Here is a 17,137-nt window from a genome sequence, read left to right on the forward strand (position 1 = left end):
GATTCTACTGGGATAGGCTGGCTAGGAGGGGATCTGTGAGTTCCAAGGTTCTGGGGGTTTCCTAAATGGAGATTACAGCACCTCTTGTCCAGGGTGTTGCAGATGGGGAATCATGTATTGGCTGGAGTTGGAGCAAGTAAGTTTTAAATGTCCCTTCTGACTCTTAAGATTTTTAATTAGTTAGGATAATACTAGATGCCTAAACAGGTAAGCCCCCAATTTCTGGGGCTTAACACACACTTTCAATCAGGTCAGAGCCCCAAATGGGCATCAGTTTTCATGGTTGTTCAGAATCCCAGGCTCCTTCTACATTGTGGCTCTGCCCGCCCTGGGCCCTTGAAGTCCTCTCCATTCAGCCAGCAGGTGGGGAACAGAGGGGTATGGAACTGTGCAGGGCCACGTGGGGGTTTTCACGGCCTGTGTCTAGAAGCGGCATTCATCATGCCCACTGTCAGAACTCAGTCCACACCAAACTGCAGGAGCATCAGGAAATGTCACCTGGTCCAGAGGACAGCTGAGTACAAAGAAGTTTCTCCCACAGACTGACATAGGGCTACTTGCTTTCAGGGTGGGCCCATGCCAGAAGAAATTAGAGACATTTTCAGGAACCTTGTCAGCCCTTGTCAGTAAGGGTAGGGAACGGAGGAGACCGCTCTCCATAGGAAATGGTCCGCAGGCCGGGCGTGGTAAAATTTCACCAGCCCGTCTTGGGGAAGTCATCCAAATCTGTTTGCGCAGGATGTTCCCTACCGATGCTCCCCAGAAGTGTGTGCACACAAGATCCTTCGGCGTCATCAGAAGTGGATGCTTTTCGGAAAAGAATGGGATTATAACTGTGGAAGTGAACCAGTGGGTAGAAAGGTTTGTTAGGATGGAAAAGCATCAGTATCGCCCAGCTCTCTAGGTGTGTGCTAATTCGAATGAGGACTCTCTTAGGTAAACATGCTTCTTATCACCCACCAGGTCTTCAGGTGAATTGCTTTATCGTTGCAGGGACTGACATTGTGCAGTGGCTGATGAAGAACCTGTCCATCGAAGACCCAGGTACTTGACCTTCGACCCTGACTTTATCCCTCATGGTATCAGTAAACATCCCACATAACCAAGTTCCAGACTAGATCTCCTACCCTCCTGAGAACTGGGCTTATAGGTGAATCCCAAGATGTGGAACCTCTTTACTTACAAATGAAATGGATTTATTTTCTCCAGTGAATATCTACCTTTAAATTTAAATCACCCTTTGAGGAAATGAGTAACCATTGAGAATGCCAGAGAGCCCAATACAGTAACGTGTGAAATGAGTTGAATTCTCATTAGCCACAGCAATTAAAGATAAGTTGTAGCGCTGTCACTGAGCAGCCTTCCAGACCCGGATCTTAAAATTAGATTGCCTGATTCACAATTAAGATGTTTAATTATTTGCTAAGATGCCTTCTGTTTTCTTCTTCTGCAAGAAGGGAAGGAATTATTTTTTTTCAACTTTAATTGTGCATTTCAATTAGGAAAACCTTACCAGAAAGACAATAACAAAACTCTAGCCAATAAAACAGTTTCCAAATCTGTCCTCCCACCAGTAAATAAGCAGTAAAATTTATTTTCATGGCATAATTAAAAAATGGGGAGTTCCAGAAAAAATGAAAATTCTAGATAAGTATAGCTTATTACCATGTGTTGTTAGTTAATACTTTTCTGAATTTATTATTCACTCCCTGTCTTAACTGAGTATTCCTGATGCCTATATTTCATATGTATAAATACCCATACATGTATTCTGATGTTCTTACGAATTAGACCTCTTTGCCCCAAATTAAATGGCCTCCAATTGCTATGGTTTTTTTTAAATATATTTTTATTGATTTCAGAGAGGAAGGGAGAAGGAAAGAGAGATAGAAACATCAATGATGAATAGCTGCCTCCTGCATGCCCCCTACTGAGTATCGAGCCCACAACCCGGGCATGTACCCTGACTGGGAATCGAACAATGACTCCCTGGTTCATATGTCGACACTCAACCACTGAGCCAGGCTGGCCGGACAATTGCTATGCTTTTTAAAGATCTTTTTTCAAGTTCCCATTCTAGATGTCTGACCTTCAGCTGTAGTTCTTGGCTGGGGTCAGTATGTCAGCTCAGGTTTTCCTGTATTTTAATCTGATGCTCCTAATATACTATTGACTACAAAACAATACAATTTACATAGAGTTTGATTAAATATAGTTGCCAGAAGCCTGAGTGCCTGAAAAGCAGGTCATTAATGAAGTGACCGTAGCCTTTTTCACCACCTTGATTAATGGCCACTCTCATGACTCATGAAAATTCTTAATTCTAGTCAAGTTCTTTATCCACAGGGGAAAACGATACCTGCCAATCCTTTTCAGGAAAGAACCTGAATCAACTGGCCTATGTGTTTTCCCTACGCAGCCTGGACTTCTGATTGTCCACTTATAGAAACTGGACCGAATAAGTCTCTTCCAGCTTAGTTACATGTATTTAAAGTCAACATTTCTTTTGATGATGATGCTAAACTAAGGGCCACCTTTCTTCATGGTGGTCTCTTCCAAGAGGACTGTTTTCTCGCCCTTCTAAAATAATCATTGTGTCACCAAAATATTTTATCATTATTGTTGTTAGTAGTTGTAGTGGTAGTAGTAGTGGTGGTGGTGGTAGTAGTAGTAGTAGTAGTAGTAGTAGTAATAGTAGTGGTTAGTAGTGGTAGTAGTAATAGTAGTAGTAGTGGTGGTGGTAATAGTAATTAATAGTAATAGTAGTGGTTAGTAGTAGTAGTAACAGTAGTGGTGGTGGTAGTGGTAGTGTTGATAGTAGTAGTAGTAGTAGTGTGGTGGTGATATTAGTAATGGTAATGGTAATAGTAATAGTAATAGTAATAGTAATAGTAGTGGTTAGTAGTAGTATGCTGAGAACCCTGAACCAGCTAGTGGTAGGAGAGATGGTTAGGAATCCCCTCTGGCCCTAGTATGAGGAGCTTCAGTGAAAGGTGCACAATGACAAGGGTCATGTCTCTGACGGTCGGCTATACTCTGATGCCCTTAAGAGAACTTCCAGGTGTTGGGAACTGCCTGGGCTTCTGAGCAGGAGGAGTTACGAGTAATTCACCAGCTGGGAATAGAAGGATGGAAATGAGGCAAACTAAGGCCCAGGGAAGCCAGACATGTCTAACCTCCACCCCTCTCTCCCTTTCTTCTTCCCATCTGCCACATTTCTAAGCAAAAGCCCTTTTGCTCAAAGAATGAAGTAAGAGTTCTAGCTCTGGACTGGTAACATGAAAGTCACCTTCTTAGTGGATTTTGTTCTTCCTTTCCTGGGCAAGGAGCAGCTATAGGTGATAAAACTCCCCTTTTTTGCTGGACCCATGATTCTTAAACCATATAGACTTTAGAAAGCAAACTGGTCAGCACCAAGCAGGTAAAATAAAACTCCATTTGTTCTTATCCCACCAGTTACACGCGTACGTTCCTTCCAAAGGGGGAGAGGTGGTTCTTAGTAAACACAGCACCTGGATTATACACAGCCTCTTGAAAAGTTGGCAAGTAAAGCCAAAACAAGTCACTTTTAAAAACTTTCAAAAACATGCAAAATTTGTTTCTAGAAACTCCTCTTCATGTCAATAATTTACACATCTGAGGGGGGGATCCAGGTGGAAGAGGGCAAATGAGGGGTAACAGGGGGGACATCTGTAATACTCTCAACAATAAAGGTATTTTTAAAAAATAATAATAATTTCCATATCCGAAAATTTGTTTCTACCAGTAAAAGTACTTTTATATGTGTAAAGAGTACTTTTATATTATTATGTGTTATATAATCATTTCAATTCATTATTTTTCTTGGCTCTGCTCAGAATAAATATAAATTCTTTTTAAAATATATTTTTATTGATTTCGGAGAGGAAGGGAGAGGGAGAGAGAGAGAAACATCAGTGATGAGAGAGAATTATTGATCGGCTTCCTCCTGCATGCCCCCCTACTGAGGAATTGAGCCGTAACCCAGACATGTGCACTGACTGGGAATCGAACCGTGACCTCCTGGTTCATAGTTTGACGCTCAACCCCTGAGCCACGCCGATCGGGCTAAATATAAATTCTTAATGATTTGTGTGAATCTAGTTATGGTTGGTGCTAAAGTAACAAAACAACATGTTGATTGTGGCAAAAATATAATTTTTTTTTACCAGATTGGCCTCCCTGTGCCATTGCCCACTACACTGCTCACCACAAAAGTGAGGCTTGCCTTTATGTCCCTAAGAGAAGGGGCTGTCTCATCAGACAATGCAGTTGAGTGCAGAGTGTGTGGGTGGCAAGGCTGCATGCTCACTGCTGAGGATGATAAGAAATGCGGAGAATAAAAATATGAATCAGGGCCGCTGGCACTTATTGAGCACTGCCCCTGCCCCAGACACTGGTACACACTTTATGTGAACTATCACAGGTTTATCTACACCAGAGCTCATGCTTTTCACCATGAGCACTTTCTTCTGGAAGTCTTGGTGGGGGGGTCAAGTAATGTCAGACTCTCAGAGCTGGGATCCAGAGGAGTCCCAGACACTTGATAGTGCTTCCCAACCATTGACACTCTCCCAGCCCCATGCAGTCATATCATAAAGTTATTGATTGATCAATCCATCAGCCATGAGTTATCTAGGGGTGGTGACAGCTGACTTCCGGTTGCCTTTCTGCACTCCCAGCTTACATTTCGGCTAAGTAGCCCTGCATTCTGACAGCTTCCTCATTACTTCTCTCTCTTACGCCCTGTCCCCGCAGTTGAAGCAATACACTTGGGAAGCCTTATAGCTGCCCAGGGCTATGTCTTTCCCATCTCGGACCATGTTCTCTCCATGAAGGACGATGGCACCTTTTATCGGTTCCAGGTAGGCCTGCCAGCTCCTCCTCCTGAAGAGCCTTTTCTTCTCATCATCCTCTGGTTGCAGATTAGAGACACGTGGAAACACTAAGTGTGTTTAAGGGAGCAACGCTTACCTCCCACCAGCTCGGGAAAGCCGAGCAAACTTCTGTCTGGGACATTTGTTGCTCCACTCAAATGATACAGAAAAGCCCTTGTGGAGAACCTACTCTTTACTGGACAATTTATATATATTTCCTCATTTATTCTCAAGAACAAGTTTCTGGCGGGCAAATGTCACCCATTATATAGAGATCTGCTGTTTCCTCTTATAAGGGAAGGCTAAGGTCTTCAGAGAATTAATGGGCACTTAGTAAGTCTAAGAGATAGCCTTGGTTGGAACCTAAGTCAGCCTTATAGCAAAGTCCATGATCTTTCTGCTGAATCACGCTGACTTCCTGGTGTGACGTTTCCATTCACTACCTGCTAACCCTTCACACCCCTTTTCCACTCCTTTTCCCAGATCCCATCCTAGATCTGGGGCAGAGGATAAGGGATGGTGTCCAGGTCAAAACCAAAGGGTTTAGAGGCGAGTTCTTCAGACAGGGCCAAAGGGTGTCTTAGTCTGCTCAGGCTGCCATAACAAAATACCATGCTGGGTGGCTTAAACAGCAGGCATTTATTTTTCGCAGTTCAGGAGCCTGGAAGTCCAAGATCAAGGTGTCAGTAGGGTTTCGTTTGTGGTGAACATGCTCATCCTGGATTTCAGATAGCTGCTTCTTGTTGTATTTTTGAGACAGAAAAAAAAAAAAAAGAAAGAAAGAGAATGAGAAAGAGAGAGAGATCTGCTGTTTCCTCTTATAAGGGCACTAATCCTATGGGATCAGGGTCCCACCCTAAAAGTCTCATTTTACCTTAATTACTTTCTTACTCCAAATACAGTCACAGGGAGTTAGGGCTTCATCATATGAATTTGAAGCGGCGGGGGAGGGGGGGGGAGTAGGGGGATGGGGAGAGACACTACTCAGAAACTTGGGGCTTGTACCCAGAAAACCATGCCCGTCCATTGTCTGTGGTTAGACTTCTATTGTCTCAGGATAAGAAATGTTTGCCCTATAAACTAAGTTTCTCCTTTTCTCATTTATTTGTTCACCTGGATTCATTTCTCAGCACCTAAATTAAAATGTTGACTGCCCTCAGCTGCATTAAGAACAGGAGAGGGTTGGGCTGTGGTGTCAGCACAAAGGAGATGGGGACAGAGCCGGTCCTAGGGAGGGATCCTCGCTGGGTTCAGGGAGGGCTGACCCTGACCCCTAGGCAGGGGAGGGCAAGTGCTTCTGAGTCCTGACACCTCTTCTCTTTTGCAGGCTCCGTACTTCTGGCCGTCAAACTGCTGGGAGCCTGAAAACACTGACTATGGTGAGCAGTGAAGGCACAGCCCACACTCGGTGTTACTGCCGGGAGTGTGAAGGCAAATGCTTGGTGTTGGCGTCGGAGTGCAGGGGAGGAGGTTCTTCACCGGCTTAGCCCTTTGTCATCCTGTTGACATGTAACAAACATCCTGTTCACATCATGGAGAAAGGCAGCGCACACTGAAAGATGCAGCTGTGGGAAGGAAATGGGGGACAGAAGAAGTCTATCAAGGGTGGCCAATAGGTTCATTCTGTGGGGCCGTAGAAAACCAGGATCCCACAGCAACTCTTTAGGACGGTGGCCGTGACTGTTCCCGGGAGGACTAGATCAAGGGGCCACCACCCCCGGACCCTTTCTATGTCACAGACTTGTTAACATTTATTAATAACTCCCTGGTGTTTTTGATAGTTGGAATTTAGGGAGAAACTAAGAAATATCAGAGCAGGGATATACAGAAGTTACCCTGGTCCAGAAAAATAATGAGTGGGTGAAGTTGGGAACTGGGTAAGCAGGGAGTTGCCTTTATAAAGGGAGGGATCTATTAGACTCTTGCCATATGGAGGCTGTTTAGTATTTGTATGTGCCAATCCTCTAAAGAAGTGATATTGTCTCTCTACTTAAGATAAAGAAACAGAGGCCACATCCTCACACTTACCACAGTTATCACACTGTTTTCCACTTGTCAGGGAGCTCCAAGAGGGCGGGGTTAGTCCACCTTGTTCATTCTCAGACCCCCAGTGCATACCTGAGGCATAGCTGGTGCTGAGTATTTGCTCGTTACTAAAGGCGCGTAGCAGACACTCAGTGGAGGCAGCAGAATTTGAACTCAGATCTGAGTGGCTCCAAGGCCCCTGCTCCTTCCATAGTGCAGAAGCACCTGTCCCTTTGCACAGCATCCTCATCACTGGCTCAGCTGCTGGGCCGTCCACAGTGGCTCTCCTCTCACTGGGCACTTGATGAGACCAGCAGCTCCCCCCAGGCTCTTTGCAGGATTGTGGGCACAGGCAGGCAGGCAGGCAGAGGCAGCGGCCACTGGGTGGTGCTTGGGGGAGCCGGTCCCGGAGACCTGTGTGACCAGCTACGCCCTCCAGTCCACACACTTGAGGGAGGGGTAACTAGCAGTTAGAAGCAATCCTAAGGATGGAATGTGAACAAGTCATTGCCTAATAAGATTATGGATGCTCTGTTGCCAAGTCTGGAAAACGGCCCTCAGACAGAGGACAGGCCCCTCTCTTGTCGCCCCTCTGGAACTGTGCTGCACCCTAAATGATGTGATACGTGGAAGTCCAAGAAACCCTACTGACACCTTGATCTTGGACTTCCAGCAAGGCTTCTGGCTCAGAATGGGAGCTGCATTTGGCTGCTCATAAAACAAGTGTTTCTGGGGCTGAAATTTTGCTAACAAAAGCCCAATTCAGAATTTGAATGATTGTAGCTGTTTTGTGCAGCAGCCATGCGCCCTTATGAATGTGGAAACCAATATTTTTCCAGGCCATAGTGAGGGTGGGAGGATGGTAGGACCAGAAAACGGGGCCCAAGTAAGACTGAAATATTTACTTGACTGTAAAGCCTAAGCCATCTACCACTGCATACAACGGGCATTATTTCCCTTTCTCTACATGTTTTCTCCATTTTCTAATTTTAGTTGTCCAGCATAAACAGGGATAGCAATAACAATTTATCTCAGGCTCTGATTAAAGCAAAATTATTTTTTTAATTCATATGCCTCGATTTTGGCAAATCAGATGGAGAAGTCAAGGTGTAGGATACAAAATCACTCACCAACATTCCCAAAGCAGTTTAGTCAGAAAATAAGTATTTACCAAGAAAGAATTCAGCACGGTGGGCCCAGCATTGACTAGCTCCACTAGCTGTGTGATCTTAGCAAGTTCCTTAACCCCTCTGTGCCTCAGAAACCTCATATTAAAAGCAAAATAATAATAGTACTTGTCTCCCAGCGTTGTCTTGTTAGGATTAAATGAAATACAAGTAAGGTTTGGTGTATGGCAGATAGTAAAGAGTCAATAAAACCTCGGTGGTGGCTGGTATTGTCATTCCTAGACTGATGTTTGATCTTATTGGTTCTCTGGTGCTCCTCTTGCCAGGAAGGATGTGAAATTGAAGCTAAGAATTCAGAATAGGTATGGTTTGGATTGACAAAGAACCAGGAACTTTCATTCATTCAACAAATATTTACTGACCACCTCCTCTGCATCAATTGCTCAGTCACCTCTTTGAATGAGTCACAGTCTTGTTCTCCAAGCATTCCAGAGAGGTGGCATGATGGGGGTAAGCAGGGCATAGTGAGGAGTCTGATCTGAGTACTCAAAGGTTTTACATTAATGAAGACTGAATGAGAAAGTTCAATAGTTTGGGAAAGGTGGGTTTATTAAAAAGCCTTCATAGTTGAGGACAGACATTTAGAATGGAATCAGCAGTTTTAGGGAGCCATAATGGAGCCCCAATAATGGAGAATGACCTGAAAAAGTTTCCTCATCTGTAAAATGAGGACAGTAGAGAACCCACTTCACAGGGTTATTGTGAGGAGTAAGTGAACGCTTGGAAGGACCTGACTCTCAATGAGCGAGCACCTTGTAAGTGGTAGCTGCTCTCATGGTGATTTCCCCAGTGCCTGAAATAGTGCTTGGCACATAGAGACATTCCATACACTTTTAAATGGGAAAATGAATAAGTAAATGGGGCAATGACTGTCATAGTGGGAAAGGGGCTCTGAACGAGACCTTAATTCTATTTCCACCTCCACCAGTAACCAGAGGTGAGGAAATCAATTCACCTCTCTTGGCCTTTAGTTTTTCCATCTGTCGATGAAGGGTCCTTACTTGATGGTTGCCAGGGTTACTTTCAATGCTAAAATTCCATTATTCGAAAAAGTAATTAGAGGGTATGAGGAAAATAGAAAAATACAATCTCCTACTTTAGGAGATTGAAATAAATAATGATGTCACTAGCACAGACAGTTTGGAAAATGAGTCAGTTATTAAAGTACATTGAGGTAGAATAAGGTCAATATTTTTTAATGTTTAATTACACATGTTGCACATGAATCCATTCTGTTTATAAATTTTTAACATGTTCTTTTTTTACTATTTGCATTTTTTATTTTTATTTTTCAATTATAGTTTACTTTCAATATCATTTTGTACTGGTTTCAGGTTTACAGTAGACAATCATATAGTTTACAAAATGATCCCCCAATATTTCCAGTGCCCACCTGGCATCATACATAATTACCACAATGTTATTGACTATATTCCATATTCCCATGACTATTTTGTAGCTACCAATTTGTACCTCTTAATCCTTTCACCTCTTTCACCCAGTCCCCCAAGTGCTTTTCTCTCTGGCAACCACCAGTTCCCTCTCTGTAACCTGTTCTATTTTTGTCACAGTGATACATAATGAACTTGTGATGGCATTGGGTCATCCACGTGAGAAGCCAATGAGGTGGGAATGCCAAGTGTGAGGTCAAAAAGACCAAGATTTTTCAATGAGAAATGAAATATCCAAGAAAAGCCAACATCTGATCTTCAAGCAAATCCCCCAGATGCCCTATTATAGGACCGGCTGTTGTTGCCAGCGGTCATTTGATTGGTTAGATGTTAAGAGCAAGCACTGTTGAAGGCACCATCGTGGTGCAGACAAGCCCAGGGAAGGTCTGTGCCAAGAAGAGGTCCACTCCATAGCCACGTCCCACTGCCCTAGTTCTGGTGAACAGAACTAGGTCCCTCATATGTGACCTTAGCCACAGGGGAAGTGTGCTAAAAGCATGCCACCATGTAACTCATGGTCATGGGGAATGGTACCAGCTCTTCATTCCTTGCATGGTACTTTATACTTCATAACCTAGCTGGCCCATTTTGACCCAGATGGGTTGTAAATTTCTGAGGACGACTCTGCCTCCATAGAGCCCCAATCTGACTTAGACTTTCCTGAGTTTCACATGTGGCCAATACAAAATATTATCTGAGGCAGCATTGTCAAAGAAGCCACCACCTCCACTGACCAGCACTGCTCCTGGTCAGTCCTGCTGGGTCTGCTGGGTCCGGTGGCATGCCAGGCTTCCTGCTCCGGGTCGCCCCCAATGCCACAGGCTGCCTCACCAGTGGTCCCAGAGACCAAAAGAGTACCTTTATCAGACACAAGGGAGAGCTGTAGCTGCTTAGTTCATTAAAAAAATTGATAAGTAGAGAATCATGAAAAATGTCATATACATATCTTAATGACTTCATATTAATGTAAGACATTCAGAGGTATATTCACTTGGCAGTCTCTTAAGAGAAGACCAAAGAGTCACTTTGATTATGGGTCCCAATAATTTGAAGTTTTTTTCTTCAGGAAACCTACTCAAAATAAACCACCCAGTTTGGGCATCTTTAAAGTGCATCTAGAATTTTAAAACATTTTTGAAGCAACCTGTCTGTTTCCTGCTCTGAAATTTTTATTATGTTTTCTCTTTTTTTTTTTTTCAGTTATCTCACCTGTACCAAATTCATCAGCAACTATCTTAGCCAACACTCCTTTATCAAGTTGTTCTGAACCATTCAACTTCATAGAAACAACTCTCTTTTCACATTAATTGCATCAGTGTGTGTAATATTTAGTGCACTTGCATTATTAAAACAACAGGTGTGCCTAATATAAGCATACTTGAGGGGAAAAAAAACATAACTTGACACTCATCCACATATAACTCTGGTGTGAGCAGAAGGGTCTAGCATACCCCAGGCTGCCATCAGTAAAGTTTTCAGACCACATGGAGGAGGTTGGCTAATTCAGCAAGGAGTTGCCTACATATCCTAGTGTACTTAAGTTGTCAAACAACAGATAGGTCCTCTCTGGCCTTCCCTTCTGGTTATTCTGGTATTCATTCATCCCATTCATCTCTTGTCTTCCCTGGATTGGTCTACTTAGCACTGGAGAAGGAGGGAGCTACTGAAGGAGCAGAGGTAGGGAGAGGAAGTAATGAAGGCTATGTTTGAGGAAGAATGTCCTGGCAACTAAGGACCAAGAACGCTTTCTTAGCTTGGGAAGAGAGACCAGAATTGCCCTCTTTTTCCACTGTTCATCACTCCACTGGCAGACTCAGCCCTGGTGCTGGGGATAGAGATTCAGGCTGAGTAGGACACAGCCTCTGCCCTTGAAGAGCCTCCAGCCTAGAGCAGGGCCCAGCCTACTAAGCCCATAATTATAGTGCATTGGAATTAGTTTCCATAGTTGAGGGTGGATAGATGTGACGCTGAGCCATCTAGAACACCAAACTGGATCTTCATAGATTAGTAGGAGGTTGCTAGATAGACAGGGGGAAAGAAGAGAGAAGAGGGAAAGGGCTTCTGTGGACCAGACACATATGCAGAGGAGTGGAGCTGGAAGATGTTTGGTAGCCTCACATGCCTGAGTGAGGAAGGGAAGAGACAAGCAGACTGGATCTTAAAGAACCAAATACGCTACTCTAAGGAGCCTGACCTTTCTTCTGAGGTCACTGAGGAGTCGGTGCAGGCCATTTAGACAAGAGGGTAACATGGTTATATTTGAGAAAGATTATCCTGATGCAGGATGCTTGGGGTAAAGGAGAGGAGGAGGATGGAGGGGAATTGTTAGGATTAGAAGATGGGGTCCTCATCCCATCCTGACTTGCAGAAAGATTCCTAGAGATGAGGTGTCATGGATTCCACATATAAACATATTCTTCACAGCACAGCTGGGCACTTAGCCAGCTGGGCTGGCTGCTGGTTGGCTGGATGAGTGGGTGGGTGAATGGATGGATGGATGGATGGATGGATGGATGGATGGATGGATGGACGGACGGACAGATGGATTTGTGATTGTATGTGTTTTAATTTCTCTTCTTCCCTCAGCCATCTATCTTTGTAAGAGGACAATGCAGAATAAAGCAAGGCTGGAATTGGCAGATTATGAATCAGTAAGTATGATTATTTTCCAGGGTAGGTGTGGGAGGAGAGTACAAATCTATCTACAACTGTGTTTTAGCTTGTATTTTTCCCCAATCCTTTTCAGGCAGTGGAAAGGAAGTCTATTCTATTTCCCCTCCTTTGTTCTCAGCTCTTCTTACCATCACAATAAAATTACATCTTATATAATGTAACTATATAAGATGTAATATGTATAAGATATAATTTTTATATACAATAAGAAAACAACTCAACTTAAAAATGGGCAAAGAACTTGAACAGACACTTTACCAACGAGGAAAGAAGAATGACAAATAAGCACATGAAAAAATGTTCAACATTATAAGCCACTAGGGAATTACAGGTTTAAATCCATGCTAAGATATCATTGTACACATATTAGGATGGCTAAAATAAAAAGTACTGACAATGCCAAATGCTGGTGAGAATGTGGAGCAACTGAAACTCTCCTACATTGCTTGTGGGAATGCAAAATGGTAAAATCACTCTGGAAAATGGTCTGGCGATTTCTTATAAACTTAAACATACAGCTACCATATAACCAAACAATCCTATTAGAGAAGTCAGAATGTATGTGCACACCAAAACCTGTGCACTAATGTTCATAGCAGTTTTATTTGTAATAATCAAAAGCTGAAAACAACCCACATGCATTTTAACAAGTGAATGGTTAAACAAACCCTGGTACATCCGTTCAGTGGAATACTACTCTTCAGTGAAAAGGAATAAACTGGCAATACAAGCAACCACTTGGATGAGTATCAAAGACATGATGCTAAGTGAAAGAAGCCTATCTCAAAAGATTACAAACTGTATTATTCCATCTATGTGGCATTCTTTTAAATACAAAACTACCGTGAGGGAAAATACAGATCAGTGGTTGCCACGAGTTTTGAGTGGAGGTAGATTGTGGCTCTGAAGAGCGTGAGGGAGCTTGGCAGAGTGAGGGGACTATTCTGTGTCCTGATTGTGATGGTGGTTACATGAATCTATACATGTGTTAAAATTCATGAAACTTTGCACCAAAAGGGAAAAATCGATTTAATCCTACCTAATAAAATGGTAATATGTAAATTACCATCACTCCGCTACGCCCACGATTGAGCCAGGAGGAGGCGCAGGGGGCAGGACTCGGGGTGGCCGGGGTAGCTGATTGGGCCAGCGGGACGCTGAGCTCGCGTCGCCAGCGGCGGTGCAAGCTCAGCGTCTGCGCCATGGCTGTGCTGCGGCACAGAAGGGGCCTCTGGGGCAGCGAGCTCACATCCCGCCATGGACCATCAAAAGCGGGGAAGCTGGGTGCCTGTCCGCTCCAGCACCAGCAGACAAGCACCGAGCTCCCCCGCGATCAAAAGTGAAAGCGTGTAGGGTACCCTACAAGTGCATGATTCAATCATGCACTGGGCCTCTAGTATATAATAATTTTTAATTTTAATATATTATATTTTTAATTGCATCTTTATACCCCCCAAGTCACCTTTGCTTGGCAGTAGATGCAGAATCTAAGACCAAATTCATTCTAGAAGATAAGATAGGTGTATGTCACTTGAAGTATATACCTTCCCAGCTGCCTCCCCCTCCACCTTCTTTCACAACAAGTGATTCCCTACAAGAACTGGAGGCCCCACAGCACACTCATATCCATTCCCACGTAACAGAGCCAATCTCAAGAGAACTTGAGATTCACAAATAATTTTTTAAATGTTTTTAGTTTTCGGTGACAGAATCTTTCCCCAAAACCAAATTTTATATGAGTGACTGAGAAGAGGGAAATAGGCTAAATTTCCATGAACCGTCCAGAGGAGTTGCTGCTGAGCCACAAAATGACTAAGGGGCCAGCAGCTAGGAGGAGGGGCAGCATTAAAGGCAGGGGAGTACCATTCCCTAGATAATCCAGCACTGACAGCATCTTCAGATCCACCCACACTCCAAATGCCTCTCCTGCTTTCCCTGTCTCGGTCTTCCAAAACAAGCCTGATGACCCACTCTGCCAGACTTGTCACTCTCGGGTACCTGTGCCCAAGTGGACCAACTATGGAGCCATCGCTCCCCTCTCCACCTCTCAAGGGGGATATGCATGCCATTGGCATCACAGGACCTGTGTGTGACCTTTCACCCCCTTTGATCCCACTGGCATCACAGGGCCTGTGCATGGGGGTGGGGGGAATAGTGGAGGGGGACGCATTGCAGGGGTTTACACAGAGCCTCAGAACCCGCCTACAGTTTGCTTATCAGTGGGAACCACTAAAGAGAACTATGTTGATCTTCCCAAGCAAACCCTGGCATGGCTGTTCTGTGGAGCTGAGCACCCCAGGCACCCAGTTTCTGTCTGAATCTGCCCTCCTGCGCCTGCGGTCACCTCTTTCAGAAAACTGCTATCTTACCCTGTGTGCACCCCGCGCAAAGTGCTTCAACCTCCACATGACTACATCCCTTCCCTAACAAGACCCAGACTGCAGGAGCGTGCGGCCCCTCCATCCTCTGTCTCTCTTCCCTGTATTTCCCATGTTGTAGAAAAGGTCCTAAACAGAAACAAGACAGCATCAACTCCTGGTGGGTTTTATTCAGTGTCCATTTCTCTTGCCATATATTGTTCTACTTTGGTATTTGTGAAGAATATGCCATTAAAATGTTCTTTCAGGTTGAAGTTCTGCCTAGAAGTGGTTAGAAACAAACAAACAAAAAGTATGTTGTTTTCACAATACAGTAATTTTATTATTACATATGCCCTTGGTAAATACAAAAATTCAAGCAGCAAAGAAAGGAGAGAAAATAGCCTGCAATCCTTCTCCCCAAAGCTTTTTCTGTACATATATTTTTCTTTACAAAAATACTTGGATCACACCATAAACATTATTGTGTAAGCTGCTTCTCTCCCCATCTTATACTGTAAGTACGTTGGGGATCTTTTCATGTCAGTAATAATAATCTACATTATCACTTTTAATAGCTGCCTAATATTCCATGGTATGACTGTATCATAATTTATATAACTACTCTCCAGTTGACTGACTTATGCATTACCATTGCTTCCTATAAACAATGGAAGAATCAAAAGGATAGTTTTGTTGAGGTACTTGTTCACCAAGCCTTACTAATAACTGAGTTTATGTGTGTTGATCTTCAACTGAGGCCCCTTTTATATTAATAACCCACTGATGAGAGTAATAAATTAGTGTTGGCATGAGCTCTAGGAAAACACACAGCATAATGTGGGCTCCAGCCTTGCATTCCATCAGAATTAGGCAGGTCATTAGGGGACCTGTCAAACGCCCCTCCCCACTGTCCTATTGTGCCACTGGGTAAGTCCACAGACTTAGAGAAAGGGCTTCCTCCCTCTTCCTCTAAAAGGCAGCCCTGGATGCCGTTTCTTTCTTTCTGTTTTGGGGTTTTCCTTTTATGAACATCACAAACATAGACTCCGTTTTCTGCACTATTGAATCTGGACTTTCAAAGACATGAATGCCAAGTCTGGGTTCTTCTTTCCTGCCCCCTTCCAAGACCCCTGCTGGGAAACAAGTCTTGAGAAACCCTTAATTTTGCCCTCGGAGATGTCCAGCAGGTTGCAAAGACCCCCTTGTCCCTTGCCCACACCCTGCATGCACAGCCACAAACCATTCTCCTTCTCTTCAGGAGCCTTTATGACAAAGGCTGCATTGGTTGTGTTCTTGTAAAACGCACAAGAAGGGAGGAATCAGGTGAACCACAGGGACTTCAGACTTAATGGGTGTGCAAATGAATATTAATAGTCCTGCTCCGTATAGCAGGCTCGGGTGCAAAGTCACATTGGGTTCATGTCCAGTGGATTTAAAGTGGAGCCCTGCTATTTTGTTGGGAGTAACCAAAATAGATGGCTGCCCTGTAATAAGCATGGGGGTCGATGTGCAAACTTACGATGATTAATGCCTTCTCATTCATTTTCATTTCTCATTAGGAAAACTTAGCGAGACTCCAGAGGGCCTTTGCAAGGAAGTGGGAATTCATCTTTATGCAAGCAGAAGCACAAGTAAAGTAGGTGGACTTAATAGAGACCTGGTGAAGAGAGAAAGTCTCTGGGATTTGGAGGTGGTGTGAGTGTGGAATTGCCAGAGTGAGGTTAGCTGTGGTCAGTCACTGTCATCTCTCATGAGAGCAACTGAGTAGAAATCAAGGTTGTTTTTGTAACCATGACACTCTAAAATAATGTCAAGTGTTTATTCCAGCAGACAATGGCGTCCCTCCCAAATTTAGAACTCTGGTTATAAAAAGATGTATTTATTCCCCAAAGATTTTCAATTCTTCTGTGCTCAGAGGCTGAAAAACCCCAGACTGATCTTACCTGTAGATGTGGAGATTTCGTCTTCATAGGAAAACATGGTGGAGTTTTAGGGAGGTCGACAAGTAGCCCCTCTCCCAATCCACTCCCCAAAGATCCAGAACCAATAAAAAATAAGGCCCAGAAGTCAGACACTTGGAGTCCAAAATATCAGATTATTACTGATAAAAGCTAGCGATAGCACATTACTTTGGATCTGTGGCCTTGGATCTCTGCCCTGAAATTAAAGTCACCTATCCTGGGCATAGCTGCATATCTGCAGGCGCCCCCACCAGGGCAGAGTTAACCCCACCCGGTTGGCTTATTGTCTGCAGGGAATAGACGTTCAGAAAGAACCAACCTGAGCTTTCTCAATGTCTTCTTTCAAATCCTCCAGTAAGATGTCACTCTCCCTCCCTGGTGGACAAGAGATGAAAGGCGGAAAACTGGAGTGTTTTCCCACATTTTTTCCCTCCCAGGGAGTAGAGTAAAAACCCCCTCCTCTCTAAGGAAGCAGGAGAAGTGGCCAGTGAGTGTCCCCCAGACCACAGTCATGGTTGTTGGCCAGATCCTTTTAATTCTGGTACATGGACGTGCTGAGGTTGGCTTCCCTCCGGTCCTTTCCGG

The 17,137-nt window shown here is 43.9% G+C and overlaps 1 protein-coding gene across 10 annotated transcripts in view; it reads left to right on the forward strand.

Moving 5' to 3' along the window:
• The window catches only part of RGS6 (regulator of G protein signaling 6), a 476,765-nt gene that overhangs the window by 381,866 nt on the left and 77,762 nt on the right, over positions 1 to 17,137 (forward strand). For all 10 annotated transcript variants that reach the window (XM_079768733.1, XM_079768734.1, XM_079768737.1 and 7 more), the window contains exons 4-8: positions 994 to 1,044; positions 4,777 to 4,883; positions 6,223 to 6,274; positions 12,145 to 12,209; positions 16,151 to 16,227. In XM_079768733.1, the coding sequence (XP_079624859.1) occupies positions 994 to 1,044; positions 4,777 to 4,883; positions 6,223 to 6,274; positions 12,145 to 12,209; positions 16,151 to 16,227 (352 nt within the window). The remainder of the gene's footprint in view (positions 1 to 993; positions 1,045 to 4,776; positions 4,884 to 6,222; positions 6,275 to 12,144; positions 12,210 to 16,150; positions 16,228 to 17,137) is intronic.

Source organism: Cnephaeus nilssonii (assembly GCF_951640355.1).
Source record: "Cnephaeus nilssonii genome assembly, chromosome: 4".
Lineage (NCBI taxonomy): Eukaryota > Metazoa > Chordata > Mammalia > Chiroptera > Vespertilionidae > Cnephaeus > Cnephaeus nilssonii.